General features: G+C 36.7%; 1 protein-coding gene and 1 pseudogene across 2 annotated transcripts in view; one reads left to right on the forward strand and one right to left on the reverse strand.

Annotated features, from left to right (window-relative positions):
- Fgf13 (fibroblast growth factor 13) overlaps nt 1-14,671 on the reverse strand; it is a 498,994-nt gene that overhangs the window by 66,460 nt on the left and 417,863 nt on the right. For both annotated transcript variants that reach the window (XM_042054385.1, XM_038316830.1), the window contains one exon: nt 9,165-9,268. In XM_042054385.1, the coding sequence (XP_041910319.1) occupies nt 9,165-9,268 (104 nt within the window). The remainder of the gene's footprint in view (nt 1-9,164; nt 9,269-14,671) is intronic.
- On the forward strand, nt 531-618 carry LOC119805600 (annotated as a pseudogene).

Below are 14,671 nucleotides of genomic sequence, written 5' to 3' on the forward strand. Positions count from 1 at the left end.
TTAGAGTCAGTCAATTATGTATTGAGAAGTAAGTTGTACACATTAATCAAAGCCCTTTATGCTAAGTGATAAGATTCCAATCACAAAGGATTATATGGTCTATAATACCATTTATATGAATTACCTAAAACAGGTAAATGCACTGAGAAAAAACATAGGTTGGCAGTTACCAAGAACTGAGAGCAGGGATGGGGTATGCCTGCTAGTTGGTATAATTTTATCATTCATGGTAATAAGTTCTAGAACTTAATAGCAATGATAGCCATGATGTTGGCTGAAATGTGTTAATATGTGAAAAACTATTGAATTATATACACTCTAAATGAGTAATTTTATGGTCTAGAAGTTGTATCTCAATAACACAGCTTTTTTTTCCCCTTTTTCTCGAGACAGGCTCTCTCTGTATAGTTTTGGTGCCTGTCTTGGAACTATCTTTTGTAGATCAGGCTGGCCTTGAACTCACAGAGATCTGCTTACCTCTGCCTTCTGAGTTCTGGAATTAAAGGCGTGTGTCACCACTGCCTGGCTATGTTCTCTTAAGCAGCACATATACTAAAATTGGAACTACACAGAGAAGATTAGCATGGCCCCTGAGCAAGGATAACAATGCAGCTTTTTATGAAGAAAAGGGAAGGAAGGAGGCTGAGGATGAGGGCATCGATTAGTTGGTAAATTGCTTGCTGTGAAAGCATGAGAACTTGAGTTCAAATATCCACCATCCATGTAAAAAGACAGGCTCCCAGTACACATGTGTCATCCCAGCTCTAGGATGCACGGACAAGTTGGTAGATCCCTGGACCCAGTGATCAACCACTCTAGCTGAGTCAGTGCATGTAATGTTCAGTTAGAAACTCTGTCTCCAAAATGACTGACAAAGATACGCAATGTTCACCTTTGATCTCTGTGTGTACATGCATCTTCACACACATGAACACACACACATATATACAAACAAAAAAATAAGGAATAAAAGAGAAAAAAGAGTAAATACACAGTTAATATAGTCAATGGCTTGAAATACTAAAAAAAAGTCCAATGGTGTAGCCAAAAGATTAGGAAGGCCAAGGAATAGAGAATACCTATATCTAAAAAGGCCAAAGAAATCAGAGTCAGAGTTGTTCAGTGTATAATCTGCAGGGATTCTAAATTGTCAAGATTATAAACTACTCTTGCCACCATGGGAATTAGTGTGGAATTTCTTTACAAAGCTAAAAATAAAACTATAGGTATATTATTATATCACTCCTGGGAAGATTGCCAATGACATATATGACATGAAAGTAGAAGGGAGACTATTTGGGGAAAGGAAAAAGGGAAGTCGACTAATGGGAACAGGGGGAAGAGGAGAGGTTAATGGGGGATGAAGAATGCAAAGCACATGATATACTGCAACATTCATGCCCATGTGTACACTTGAGGAAGCAAATGAACATGGAAAGGTAATGTTTGGAGGGCTTATCACATGGGATACTCCACTTGACATTTATATTTATTTTCTTCATTTTTAATTCTACCAAGTACAGTGTGACAGTTGATATACATTAATCACATTGTACTAGTTAGCATTTCTATCACCTTAAATATTTTGGGACACTTACATTGTTTTAAAATAGTAAGGTTTAACTAATTTCACAATGGCTAAAATCTTGTGAAAGATGATACAAAATCATAAATGATTAATGCATCTGGACTTAAACTAAAGACTCTATTGATCCATATGACATTCTTATAAAAAAAAACTAAAATTTATCATTTTGCCCTTTCCTTTCTTCCCCCAACCCTTCCCATGCATTCCGTCTTGCTCTTCTCAAAACCATGGGCATATTTTATTTAGTTGTTACATATTTGTATGTCATATGCAGACATAGCTATATATGCCTAAATAAATAAAAAGAATCTGCTCAGTCCATTTATCCCTGAGGAAGACTATTTATCTTGGTCTCATTATTCCTTAGTTTCTTTGTAGTTCTTTGTCAAAGGTTGGGGCCCCATGAAAGTTCCCCTTTCTATTGGTATTGTATTTGTTCAGGTCTTTTCTAAGCAGCCATGTTGGTGAGATTTCATGGGTATAGTTCCCCTATCATTTCTAGTATACATAATTTCATAGCAGATTTCCTGTTCCACTGGTTCTACAATCTCCAACTATCTTGCACCCTTCTTCCACAATGTTCCCTGAGCCTTACATATAGGAATTGTTCTTAATTAGAAGCAAATCTAGGTTATCAAAAAGGAAAAATAATGTTTCTATTTTATAGCTACTAGAGGACTGTTATGACCTGACTTCTCTGTATTTTTGATAGTGATTCCCCTGAATGAAAACATATCATAGGATGTTGAGAATAATATATTAGTCTATTTTCATGTGATGTGAGAAAAATGTGATAAATTTAAAGTATGTATAAATTATCTATTAGAGAAAGAAAAAAAGAAAACGTACCCCTAATTCAGAACAACTTAGTGGAGCCCCTCAGTCAGTAACAAAGACTGCCTTATGGCTAAGGTATGAAACTAGATAATTTGAGAAACTTGTTTTCTTCATATGGTTTGCTTTGGCAGTTCCAAAACCACAAATCATTCTCACAAATTATTGGTGATATGTGCATGGGAAAGCCTGTCTTCTTTCAAAATCTCTGTTATCTATACATTTTTGCTAGAACTGACACTGTGTATCCCAGAAATAGTCAACTGCTTTTGACAAAATATCAGTAATTAGATAAACATGGTGCTATGAGTTCTAGAATATTCTAAAAGAAAAAAAATCTTTTTATTTACCTGTGCATTGTTATCATCTGTGCCTAGTATATATTACTATTCTATTAAATAAATACTAAAACATTACCAATTTTTCCATATTTAAAACTCTTGAGAGTTTATAGCTAATATATATTTCAAGCACACTTAAAAATTTATTACAAAAGCTTCATGTTATGAAATATTTATGCTATGAAGTTTTGAGAACTCTCAAACCCTTATATGGAACTCCTTATTATTAGTTAAAAAAAACCCAAAGGTAAGAAATTTTTTATGCACAGTGAACAGTTATTTCTTATTGTTCTAGAAAGATAGTTGTAGCATGGTTAAAAGTAAACATGTTATGAAATAATGGTTAATTATGATCATCTGTGCCACAGATGGATTCTCACTGCCACTTGAGCCTACACCTCGTCTGTCCCCTGTGGCAACAAGAAATGAAAATGGGGAAACAGTGTACAGTACAAGTATCCTAAGATTAACCATGAGACATAAATTGTTATGTCTACGACAAGAACAACATGTTGGTGATTTTATTTGATGAATAAAGGTAAGAAATAAAATTGAACTGAAATGGAATTATCAAGCAGAAATAAAAAGAAAACAGATTATATTAAAAAAGGTCTTCCAAGAATGAGCAGTTTTCATTGCCTCAGAACATTCCTTCAGAAATGTAAAGACAACCTGTAGAAGGAATAGAAAACTTGCATCCTGGTATATCAATCATAAAATCTGCCTATTTTCTTTTATTTACATTTGGATAATGGTTTTTCTATCAACTGAAATACCAAAGGTCAAATTCTCATTTTCATTCATGACCCCCGATGGCCCTGTTTTGAGCCTTATTGCACACATTCGTTAAAATCCACTATATGGAGACACGTCATTCTATCTATTCGGTGACTATGAATTACTATGGGAAGCATAGAGGAAATATGCAGCATGCAAAGGGAAAGGAGTTTTCCAAATATTATTTGGAAGTGGCTAGCAAAGAAAAAAAATTTTAGCATATCTAATGGCATGGCCAACACTAGAGAGGGAGAGAGTTTTAAATAGGGTCAAAAACATCAACAGCTTGAAAAAAAACAAAGTAAAACAAGAACTGTGATCTTGCTAAAAACTTCTAGCGGAGTTGAAGATACAGGACAGCGGATAGAAGAGGGATAGGAAAGTCCAGTTCTCTGAATACCCTGGAGACACCAGTCACTATCTGAGGTGGGGGAGGTAGAGGTAGAGCTTAATGATGCCTTTCAGGTGGGGCTCTTTGGTTTGGTTTGGTTTGGTTTCTTTCCTTTTCCTTTTTTTTTTTTTTTTTTTTCTTTTTTTTTTTTTTTTTTTTTTTGGTGAACGTTAACTAAATAACAGGAGCTAGTAGATAGGGAGTAAATATATATGAAGGGAAGTCCCAAGATAAAAGGGCAGGTGATTGAAATGTAAGATAAAGGGTAGGAGAGAGGAAGAAACCCTCTACAAGGACGCAAGGATAACAGGATGACAGGGGTGGATGTTAGTGCACCGTGTTTGCATGTGATGGAGTAAAATGGATATTCTGCCAGATTACTTCTTTCTCCCATTAACACACAATGAGAGGTCATCAGTGAAAATCCCAAACACAGGGATGGAGGAGGTAAAGAGCAGCTATTTGTGGAAAACTGTAGCCATAAGCCAAATGCACCCCGCTATCTGTTTTAGTGAATAAACTGTTACTGGAATATAGTGATTCATTCATTTATTTTACTGCCTATGATTGCTTTTGTGCTATAAGAGCGAAGTTGAATGGGTATGATAGACACTTTATGGCCAACTTATAGAGCCTAAATTAATTACCAAGTAAGTTGGCTATGAAGTCATTAGGATAGAATTCTATCCTATTAGGGTCCAGAGATAACATTTTAAATGAGATGAAAATAAAATAGTGTTCCAGAGGGGATGGTGATAAATTTGTTGAAGGGACCTGAAGTCATAATGAATACAGACTAATGGAAAGAATTGGAACACTTATCTGGAGAGGACTCAGTTTTCAGGGCTAGAACAGGGCAGTGTGAGTATTTTACACCTACATTTTGCTCTGGTATAAATCAGAAATATTTCAACAAGAATGTAATTACTTTCCATAGTTTTCAATTGCTTATTTAAGGTTATTTTCCCTCAACAGGAAATAGGGTTTTGAATAAGAAAAGCAGTCATTGGCTTATATATTTGAATATTGTTCCCAGTTGGTGGATCTGTTTGGGAAGGATTAAGAGGCATGGCCTTGTGGGAGGAGGTGTGTCACTGGGGGCGGCTTTGAGGTTTCAAAAGACTCACTTTATCCCCAGTGTGGCTCTCTGCACCTTACTTGTGGATTGAAATATGAGCTCTCAGCAGCTGCTCCAGCTGCAATGTCTTCCTTCTACCATTATGGACTCTAACTGTTGGGAACCCCATGCCCAATTCAATGCTTTCTTTCACAAGTTGCTTTGTTCATGGTGTTTTATCATGGCACTAGAAAAGTAACTAAGACAAGTTAGTGCGGAAATGGTGCTATGGTTGTGACAGAACTGACCGTACTGATTCTTGAAGGAATGTGGCAGAGTTGGGATTTGGGACAAGAAAAGGGATTGAATGCTATAAGCAGAGATGAATGAGCCATCTTAGTAAGACACTGGGAAATAGTAATGCTGACAGTTACACAGACAATGGACACCCGACTCAAAAGATTTCAGAGGAGAACAATATTTGCAACTAGGTTAGAAATCATTTTAGGATGTTTTGGCGAAGGCTATAGGTGATTTCCTCCTTTGTCCTAAGAATGTTCTGAGGCTAAATTTAAAATAAACAAGTTTCTTTGGTAGAAGAGATTTGAAGGCAACCTGATATTGACCTGTCATACGGTTATTAGTAATCACTATTATGCAGCTCTACAATGATAAAAAACCAAGTGGGGCAAAAAAGAAATAAAAAAATGCCATCTGAAAAGAAAAGAATTAATATTGGAGTCAAGGCTTGTGCTGAAAGAGCTAAGGAGATTGAGGAGAAGCCTTATCTACAAAAGAATAAAGGAAGATTGGCCTTAGGGCAAGACCTTACCCATCTAGGCTTCCAACTTGTGAGGAAAATGCCTAAGAACTTTCTGCTTCTCAAAAGAGAAACCAAGGAAAGCCACAGCAAATGTGTTCAATGGGGCCAAGCTGCATTCCAAACAGACATCCAAACTTAGCAGCACCTTCCATTTGATTTTGGTTCGAAAATCACAAGTGACATGTTTTTTTTTTTTCTTTTAAACACTGCCTGGCCCCTGGCCCGTTATCTGTAGCTTCTTATTGGTTGATTCTCATATCTTGCTTTAACCCATATTTAGTAATTTATATAGCACCACGAGGGGTGGCTTACCAGGAGAGATCTTAACCTGCGTCCATCTCAGAGAGAAGAAGCATGGCGACTCACTATGGCGACTGCCTGAAGCGTCTCCCCAACTCTGCTTCCTTTTTCCCACAATTCTGTTCTGTCTTCTCCGCCTACCTAATTTTCTGTCTCTTAAAGGGGCAAGGCAGTATCTTTATTAATAATGAAAGTAACACATAGACACTCCTCCATCATTTCCCCTTTTTCAGGAGAGATCTTAACCTGCGTCCATCTCGGACAGGAGAAGCATGGAGACTCACTATGGTGACTGCCTGAAGCGTCTCCCCACAAGTGACATGTTTGTGAAATCTTCTTTCATGGTTAAAGAGAGCCATTGAGGCCAGGCAATGTATGACAGGGCAGTTCCTGAATGAAGGCCCTGAGAAACAATTGTGTAAAGTGAAATCTGGTTGTGCTGGAAACCCCAAGATGCTGGGCATGCTAGAGATAAGGGATATCTGCCAAGGAGAGCTGTGCATGGGCACTTGAATCATCCTAAAAGCAAGATTTATCTTGAGAACAGCAAAGTTGGAAGGGTAGAGTCATATGACCCTTCAACAACGGATGTGAAGTGATGGGATTCCCAGTTTTTGCCTGCTAGGTTTTTGTTCAACATTCCCTCCCTATGCCTGATTTGTTCCTTTTAGAATATATATTCTATGACATTGCTTGTTAGAAATATACATTTTTTTAATCTTACAGGGGTTTACAAGTAAGATATTGCCTTGAGTCTCAGAAGAAACTTTGGGTTTTTAAAAGTGTTTAGACTGAAAGACTATAGAGAATTTTGATATTGGAATAAGTACATTTCACATTATGATATGGGCATGAGCCCATGGGGGCCAGGGAATGAAATGTGGTGGTTGGAATGCAAATGGCCTCTGTAGGCTCATGTTTGGATACTTGGTCTCCCAGTAGTAGAATTATTTAAGAAAGATTAGGAGAAGTAGCCTTGTTGGAGGATATGTGTCACTAGGGTAAGCCTTGAGGTTTCAAAAGACTCATGACATTCCTAATGTGTCTCAGTTTCCTGCTTGGGGAGTGAGATGTAAGCTCTCAGATACTACTCTGCACATGTGTCACCATGCCTTGACTCCACCATCATAGACTCTAAACCTCTGGAACCAAAAGCCTAAATAAACTCTTCCTTTTCTAAGTTGCATTGGTCATGGTGTCTTATCACAGCAATAAAAACCCTAACTAAAACAATATAGAATTTTCTACATTTATCTTCTCAAGTATATTCATTATTTTATTTCCTTTCCATGTCTGCATATTAGTTCAAGGAGTCATTTTTCATATTAAATGCCTATGTTTGCATTTGACCCTGTTGATCTAAAAGAAGTTACCTGAAATGAAATTGTGCTATAGTACTAACAAACCTAAAAGTATTCCATTACTTTTCCTATAATACTAGCACTGTATCGATAGAGTAGTGGATTTCATAAAGCTTGCAATGAATTCAAAGTTTTAGTTTATCAAACAGAGTAAATCTGTATGTCATGAGCAACAAGACAAAATGCTGACAGGTGCTTAGAGTTTGAGGTGCCTAGCCGTGAATGAGCCTTCATGGGCTTGTTTGTCTCTCACATCTCTTTCCCTCTTGTTCACTTAAAACCAAGGTGAATGCAGGATTTTTACAGTGTATGTCAAGTCTTTAGATATCTGACTTTGAATGAAATTCAGCTAACAAGACATACCAAGAGCGAAAGCAGATTAATTGTTTTATTTGCAGTTTGAAGAATGGGTTTTGATAGTCGGTATTCACCTCATTCTTAAGGCTAGTAGGCAGTTTAATAAGCAATGCTTTTCATTTTTGAAAGCCTAAAGATTGTCTACATTGATTGAATGATGAACGGTTGGAGGATTAAACTAAGACGATCAAAGCTGATAGCAAACGCCTTTTAACACAAAACAATTTTACCAGTCCAATTTCTTCATTTTAAACATCCTGTACCTTTCCTAACATTCAGGAATTCAAAATAAATAATAAAAATAGCAATGATCTTCTATAACCGGTAGGTAGATCTATTTATAGAAATAAAATCCTAACTCTACTACTGTGGCATTTTAAAATTATATATAAATTTAAAACATTTGCTTAACCAAGTACACTTGGTCCCAAATTACTCAGTAATCTATAGCCTATATTATTTATCAATATACCCAAACAAACTTATAGTTCTGACTGTCCTCATTCTTCTTAGATACCAGCAAAAATTTGTGTGTAGGAAGAGGTTAACTTGTACTTGACAAAAATGGCATTAGTAGAATAATAAAATATGATATAACACATTTATCTTCATATTATAATTCATATAATAATGGAATATGAATGAATAGAGAAGACCTTTATATTTCCACATACAAAATTATGATAAAGAGATGAATCATAATGATCCTGATTGGGAAATATTATACAAATGTAATAAAGTAGCACACTGTGCACCAGAAATATGACTGATAATCAAAATTTTTTTAAGTGTTTAAAAGGATGGAAAATGTTTGTTTCCCTGGTTTGGTCATTATAATACTGTATGCAATTATTAAATTATCACACTGTAACCATAAATTTTTGACAAAAAATTAAAAATGGAAACAGATGGCAATTGTACTAACTGAACAAATTGGCAATGGTAACTGTGGAGCACTTTTCAAACCAGGTTTTGTGTCCTGGACTTGATCTAAGAGAGAGATCTCATTAATTTTTCAGGAATAAATGGGGCAGATATGGTTATGTAGTTAAGTAACAACTTTGCTTCCTACAGCTGCAAAGCCCAATTCCCTATTTAATGGTACATAATATTCCAACGGCACTAAACACAAAACGTTTAGGAATACTGTTCATTTTATATTGACCATGCTGGTTTTCAATTAGGAAGAGCTATCATTTTCGCCAGAAAATAATTTGTCCGTACAACTGATATATTCCAAGCAAAAACAAAATTTATGACAAAAAATATACGTCATACATTTTTTTTCTGTCAGATGAAAACTAGATGCATGGACACATGCACACAAAAACTCACCGAGGTGTACAGGTATCCCTCGCTGTTCATTGCCAAGTACAGCTTGGTTTGAACTCCTTGAATAGCCACCACCCGAAGACCCACAGGGATGAGGTTGAACAGAGCTGAAATTTCAAAGAATATGAAAATGTTACAATTCCAATTTGATAGCTCTCCAATGTATTCAACAGGAACACCTGGCTTCCTCAAATCAGTGAAGACTCCCTGAGTCTAGAAATACACAAATGTAGCCTTGTTCTACTTTCTCGTGTTTCTAACTACTGATTATATTTGCTTAACTGGGTCTATAACAACATATTCTCAAATACTCCAGGAAGAACGGAAGACTTTGGTTCAGACATCCTGATTTTTAGAGCAGTAGAGGTGGGGAATATTTACATGGGGGACAGCAAAGTATTAGGAATCACTCTGCCCATTAAATATCATCCTTCTCAAACTAAGTTCTTAGCCTGCTCTTCTAGACAGTTTCTGAACTTTCCATAAGCACTGTTAGATGGGACTGTTAGCTGTACTCTCCCCAGACATACTACACCAACATTTTCATCTAAATTATTGGTATTATTTCCAATGCAAAAACCTCTAAAATAAATCTGGGCCTTGTAAATAAAGAAAAAACCCGGTTATTTTGTATTCTGATATTCCATAAAGAAGTGGCATTTCCCAGGATGATAGAGTTGAGCAGGCTCTTGGCATTTAGTCTCAAAGACAATAGCTATACTAATAAAATGAGGCATGGAAGAAAAGTGCTATTTGTTATTCTAATGTTTTCTGCAAAATCGTTGCAAGTAGGCTAATGAGGTCTTCATCTTTCCATTTGAAGGTCTTACTGCATCAAACTTTACACCCAAGTGCTCCTCATAAGCACACACCACTCACTGGAGACAACCAGTGGGTGTTCTCCCACTGCCAGCTGTCTCCGCCCTCCCACACCACGAACAAAAATAAAACAGTACATTTTTAAAACGTAGTGTTTGCCACACACATCTTTTGAAAATAGCCTGTGCACCTTGCTCCTGAGAGCCACAAACCAATGTTGATGATTTTTGCCCTGTTTCATAAGTTTGTTGGGGATGATAAACTGGCCTGTTACTTCCATGAACAAGAATTTGAAGGTGTCACTCCCATATATAAGATTTTTTTTCTAGAATCACTTATCTTTGAGCACTCTGTTGCGCTGGATAGGGGTAATATGGGTAAAAATATTAATAAGGAACAAAATATTCCTTGTGAAGCCTACAATACATCTTTCCCTTAAAATTTGGGTGCTATCAAAGAGGAGCTAGGACATATTGTACAGTTCAAAATACAAGTGTTTCTACCACATGCCACTGATGGCACTTCATTCAATACTCACCATATAAAAAGCTGTGCCCTTCTGTTATGTGAAGGAAAGAAAACTAATTGCACAGATTGAAAGTCAGGATCATGTGCTAGAACTGACAATGTAATGTACAGAAAATGAGCCTAATATCTTTGAGCATATCAAATACAAGTCATGTTTCTTTTTGTTGAGGATACCCTGCTCACAGCAGGTACTCACAACACATTTGTAGACTGATACCAAACTGCATCATGAAAACATGATCATGTGTTTTGGGGATATAAAAAGAGTTGACAATCATGTTATATAAAACTTCATATTTAAAAAAATCTCAAACCTATGATAAACTAAACAAAAAGCTCCACATGAGTTTGTTTAAAGTCAATATAAAAACGTGCCTGAAACTTAACTGGGTGATAGTAACAGATAAGGGAGAAAAATGTAAATAAAACTGAAAATGATTTCTAGAATCTTATTTTATAAACCAACATTCTGAACCTTATTAGTTTTATGAATATAGCTTTTCATGTCAGGGATGAGCATGGAGGGAGGTAGAGAATGAAGAGATTGATAATGGCTTGAGTTTTGTGTTGTTTTTCATTGCTCTTAAATCTCTGTGTTTTAGTGTGAAATGAAATGTTTAAATTTCAAACAGTAGACAGTTAAATGAGAAAGAGCAGCAAAGAACATCAATCTATATTACCTAATCCTGAACAATGGCATTGCATTTGTAGGAGGCCATTCATTATGTAATCTAAGTATTTATTAAGTTAGATACAGAGACAGACAGATAGATGTATGCCAAAACTGAAGAGAGTAGAAAAATGTGAAGTAGTTCATCATAAGTATCACATAGCAGTCCAATATTTTCTTTAGATATTCAAGATGAAGTACACACTGAGTTGTCTTTGAATTTTTCCAAAGAGGCAGTCTTCCCAGATTAAAATGCAAAAAGCTGGACCAGAAGTATGCTTGGATAGAAACATTGTGATCTTGCTCTCTTTCCTATTTCTAAGGCAGAATCTTGCTTCCTCTAGCAAGTCTGACTCTTGCTATGCAACGCAGACTGATCAGGACCTGTGAGCAATTCTCCTGCCTCAGCCTCCTTAGTATTAGGATTGCAGGCATGCACTACCACTCATAGCTTTTCATTGCCTGCTCTAAACATGGAGTAATTCTTTATGAACTTAAGATGTAGCAAGAATTTAATTTCAGGCTTACTTTAGTCAGAGGCTAGCCTTCAGAATATAAACAATGATAAAGGAAACCTAAGGTAATGCCAATTATAGGAGCCATGGATTTTGTCATGAATGATCTCAATAGTAACCCACAACTTCATCTACAATACACCTTTGAGTCATGTGCACTGCATTTGTTATGGCTTGCTACTTTTTGCCAGAAAACTATACTCACAGTTGGTAGAGGTAGACAACAATAACAAAAGAAAAAGATAATATTTTGATCAAGCTGAAAAATTTCTCAATATTACAAATAATTGATTTCATTTAAGTTTCTAAAACACATTCAATTAAATACCTAAAATCTTTTATTCTCTTTTAGCTAGATTTTAAGAGGTCTGTTTGTTTGTTTTTCTTTGTTTGGTTTGGCTTTGTGAGCCAGGGTTTCCCTGTCGAGCCCTGGCTGTCCAGGACTTTACTTTGTAGACCAGACTGGCCTCAAACTCACAGAGATCTGCCTGCCTCTGCCTACCAAGTGCTGGGATTAATGTGCGCACTACCATGTCTGACCATTTTATTTATTTATTTGTTTAATCATTTGTTTGTTTGTTTACTTAATAACTTACTTATATGCTAGTCCTATAGGACAAAGACAGATGCCCCAACATTGCAGAGGGGCTTTGGGTGATTGTCCAGGCAGCCAGCTGTTTCTGTCATTACATTTCCTTTAAATTCATTTGCTTGCACTTCCTGTTTACTCAATTAATATGATGTCTTTCTCAGGTCTCTGAGGGAGTTGAAGACTAGATAGTTATAGTCTCCCTTATTTATGAGACTCGGGAAAGAAATTCACAAAAGAAATGTAAATGTTTGCCTGGCAATCTTGTCTACTTCCAATATCCAGGAGGATAACTACATGTTTTTCTTTGGGTTCACCTTCTTATTTAGCTTCTCTAGGATCCCGAATTATAGGCTCAATGTCCTTTATTTATGGCTAGAATCCACTAATGAGTGAGTACATACCATATTCATCTTTTTGGGTCTGGGTTACCTCACTCAGGGGAGGGGGGAGAGAGAAGGGAAAAGGGGAGGATAGGGAGAGCTTGGGTGAATGGGATGGTTGGGATGGAGGAAGGGTGGTTATGGGAGCAGGAAATTAGATATCTTAATTAAGGGAGCCATTTTAGGGTTGGCAAGAGACTTGACTCTAGAGGGGTTCCCAGCTATCCAGGGAGATGCCCCCAGCTAGTTCCATGGGCAGCTGAGGAGAGTTAGACTGAAATGGCCCTATACTATAGCCACACTGATGAATATATTGCATATCGCCATAGAACCTTCATCTGGCCATGGATGGAGATAGAGACAGAGACCCACATTGGAGCACTGGTCTGAGCTCCCAGGTCCAGATGAGGAGCACAAGGAGGGAGAATATGAGCAAGGAAGTCAGGACCGCAATGGGTGTGTTCACCCACTGAGATGGTGGAACAGATCTAATGAGAGCTCACCAAGGCCAGCTGGACTGCGAATGATGGAGCATGTGATCAAACTGGACTCTCTAAATGTGGCTGACAATGAGGGTTGACTGAGAAGCCAAGGACAATGGCACTGGGTTTTGTTTCTACTGCATGTACTGGCTTTGTGGGAGCATGGTCTGTTTGGATGCACACCTTCCTAGACCTGGATGGAGGGGGAGGACCTTGGACTTCACACTGGGCAGGGAACCCTGACTGCTCTTTGGACTGGAGAGGGAGGGGGAGGGGAGTGACGGGGGGGGGGGAATGGGAGGAGGTTGAAATTTTTAATAAAAAGAAAAAAATGTAAGCCGGGCGGTGGTGGCACACGCCTTTAATCCCAGCACTCGGGAGGCAGAGGCAGGCGGATCTCTGTGAGTTCGAGGCCAGCCTGGTCTACAAGAGCTAGTTCCAGGACAGGCTCTAAAAAAAAGCTACAGAGAAACCCTGTCTCGAAAAACCAAAAAAAAAAATAATAATAATAAAGAAAAAAAGAAAAAAAGAAAAAATGTAAATGTAAAGTATATAAAGCTAAGATATCAAAAGATAGTTTTGGAAGGTAATGCAAGTTATGATAGAAACTAAATTAGGTACAAGACTTTGGATAGGATAGGATAGATATGGAGTAATTTCTATGAATTTGTCAAATGCAAATGGACTAGACATTGTCAACATATTTATTGCCTGCATATAGTATATAGTTATTGTACTTATTGCATATAGTTTGCCTTACATTAGTTATAGCCTTCTTTTTTATTTTAGACAAAAAGGGCAAATGTAGTGGCATTATTTATTTATATTATTTATTCATTCATTCATTCACTCATTCATTCATTTTGTGCATTTTAAGAAATTTCTAATGAATAACCTCCATGCTGTTTCTTATTTGTTTGCTATTGTTCCTATATAAAAACAAAAAGTTATACCTTAAAGGGGTCACTTTCTCAAGGCCATGCTCCCTCCTTGGCATTCACAGTTGAGCTCTACACTGACCTCTACACTGAAGCCCTGCTTCACAGTGCTCAAAGTAAGGCCAATTTCTCTGAGACTAATAATTAACAAAGGTATTATTGTAATGTACATGGAGAACCAAAATACGCTGCAGTGGCAAAACTATTGCAGGTTTGAAGAAAAAGGGGGAGCTATCTTTTAAAAATCCATTCTTTATACCCAAGGCTGATAATAAAACTGCCTTCATGAAATGTCTATCATCTTTGCTTTTCAAGGAAAAATACATAATTTATAATGTCTTACTTGCCCATGATGAGATTTCATTGGATTGACATTTACCATTATAATAAATTTACATAAGGTAACTTTAAATGCATAGTATCAAACTCGGTTTTAGAAATACACATGCATAAAGCATGAAATTATTTGCTTTATCATATGATCTTGTTTACCATATCAAAGCTAAAATAACATAAAATCAATTAAATTGAACTAAATGAAAAAACTATGATAAAAAGAAAAATATAAACATAATACTGGGAATGC

Source organism: Arvicola amphibius, chromosome X (assembly GCF_903992535.2).
Source record: "Arvicola amphibius chromosome X, mArvAmp1.2, whole genome shotgun sequence".
In the NCBI taxonomy this organism is placed as follows: Eukaryota; Metazoa; Chordata; class Mammalia; order Rodentia; family Cricetidae; genus Arvicola; species Arvicola amphibius.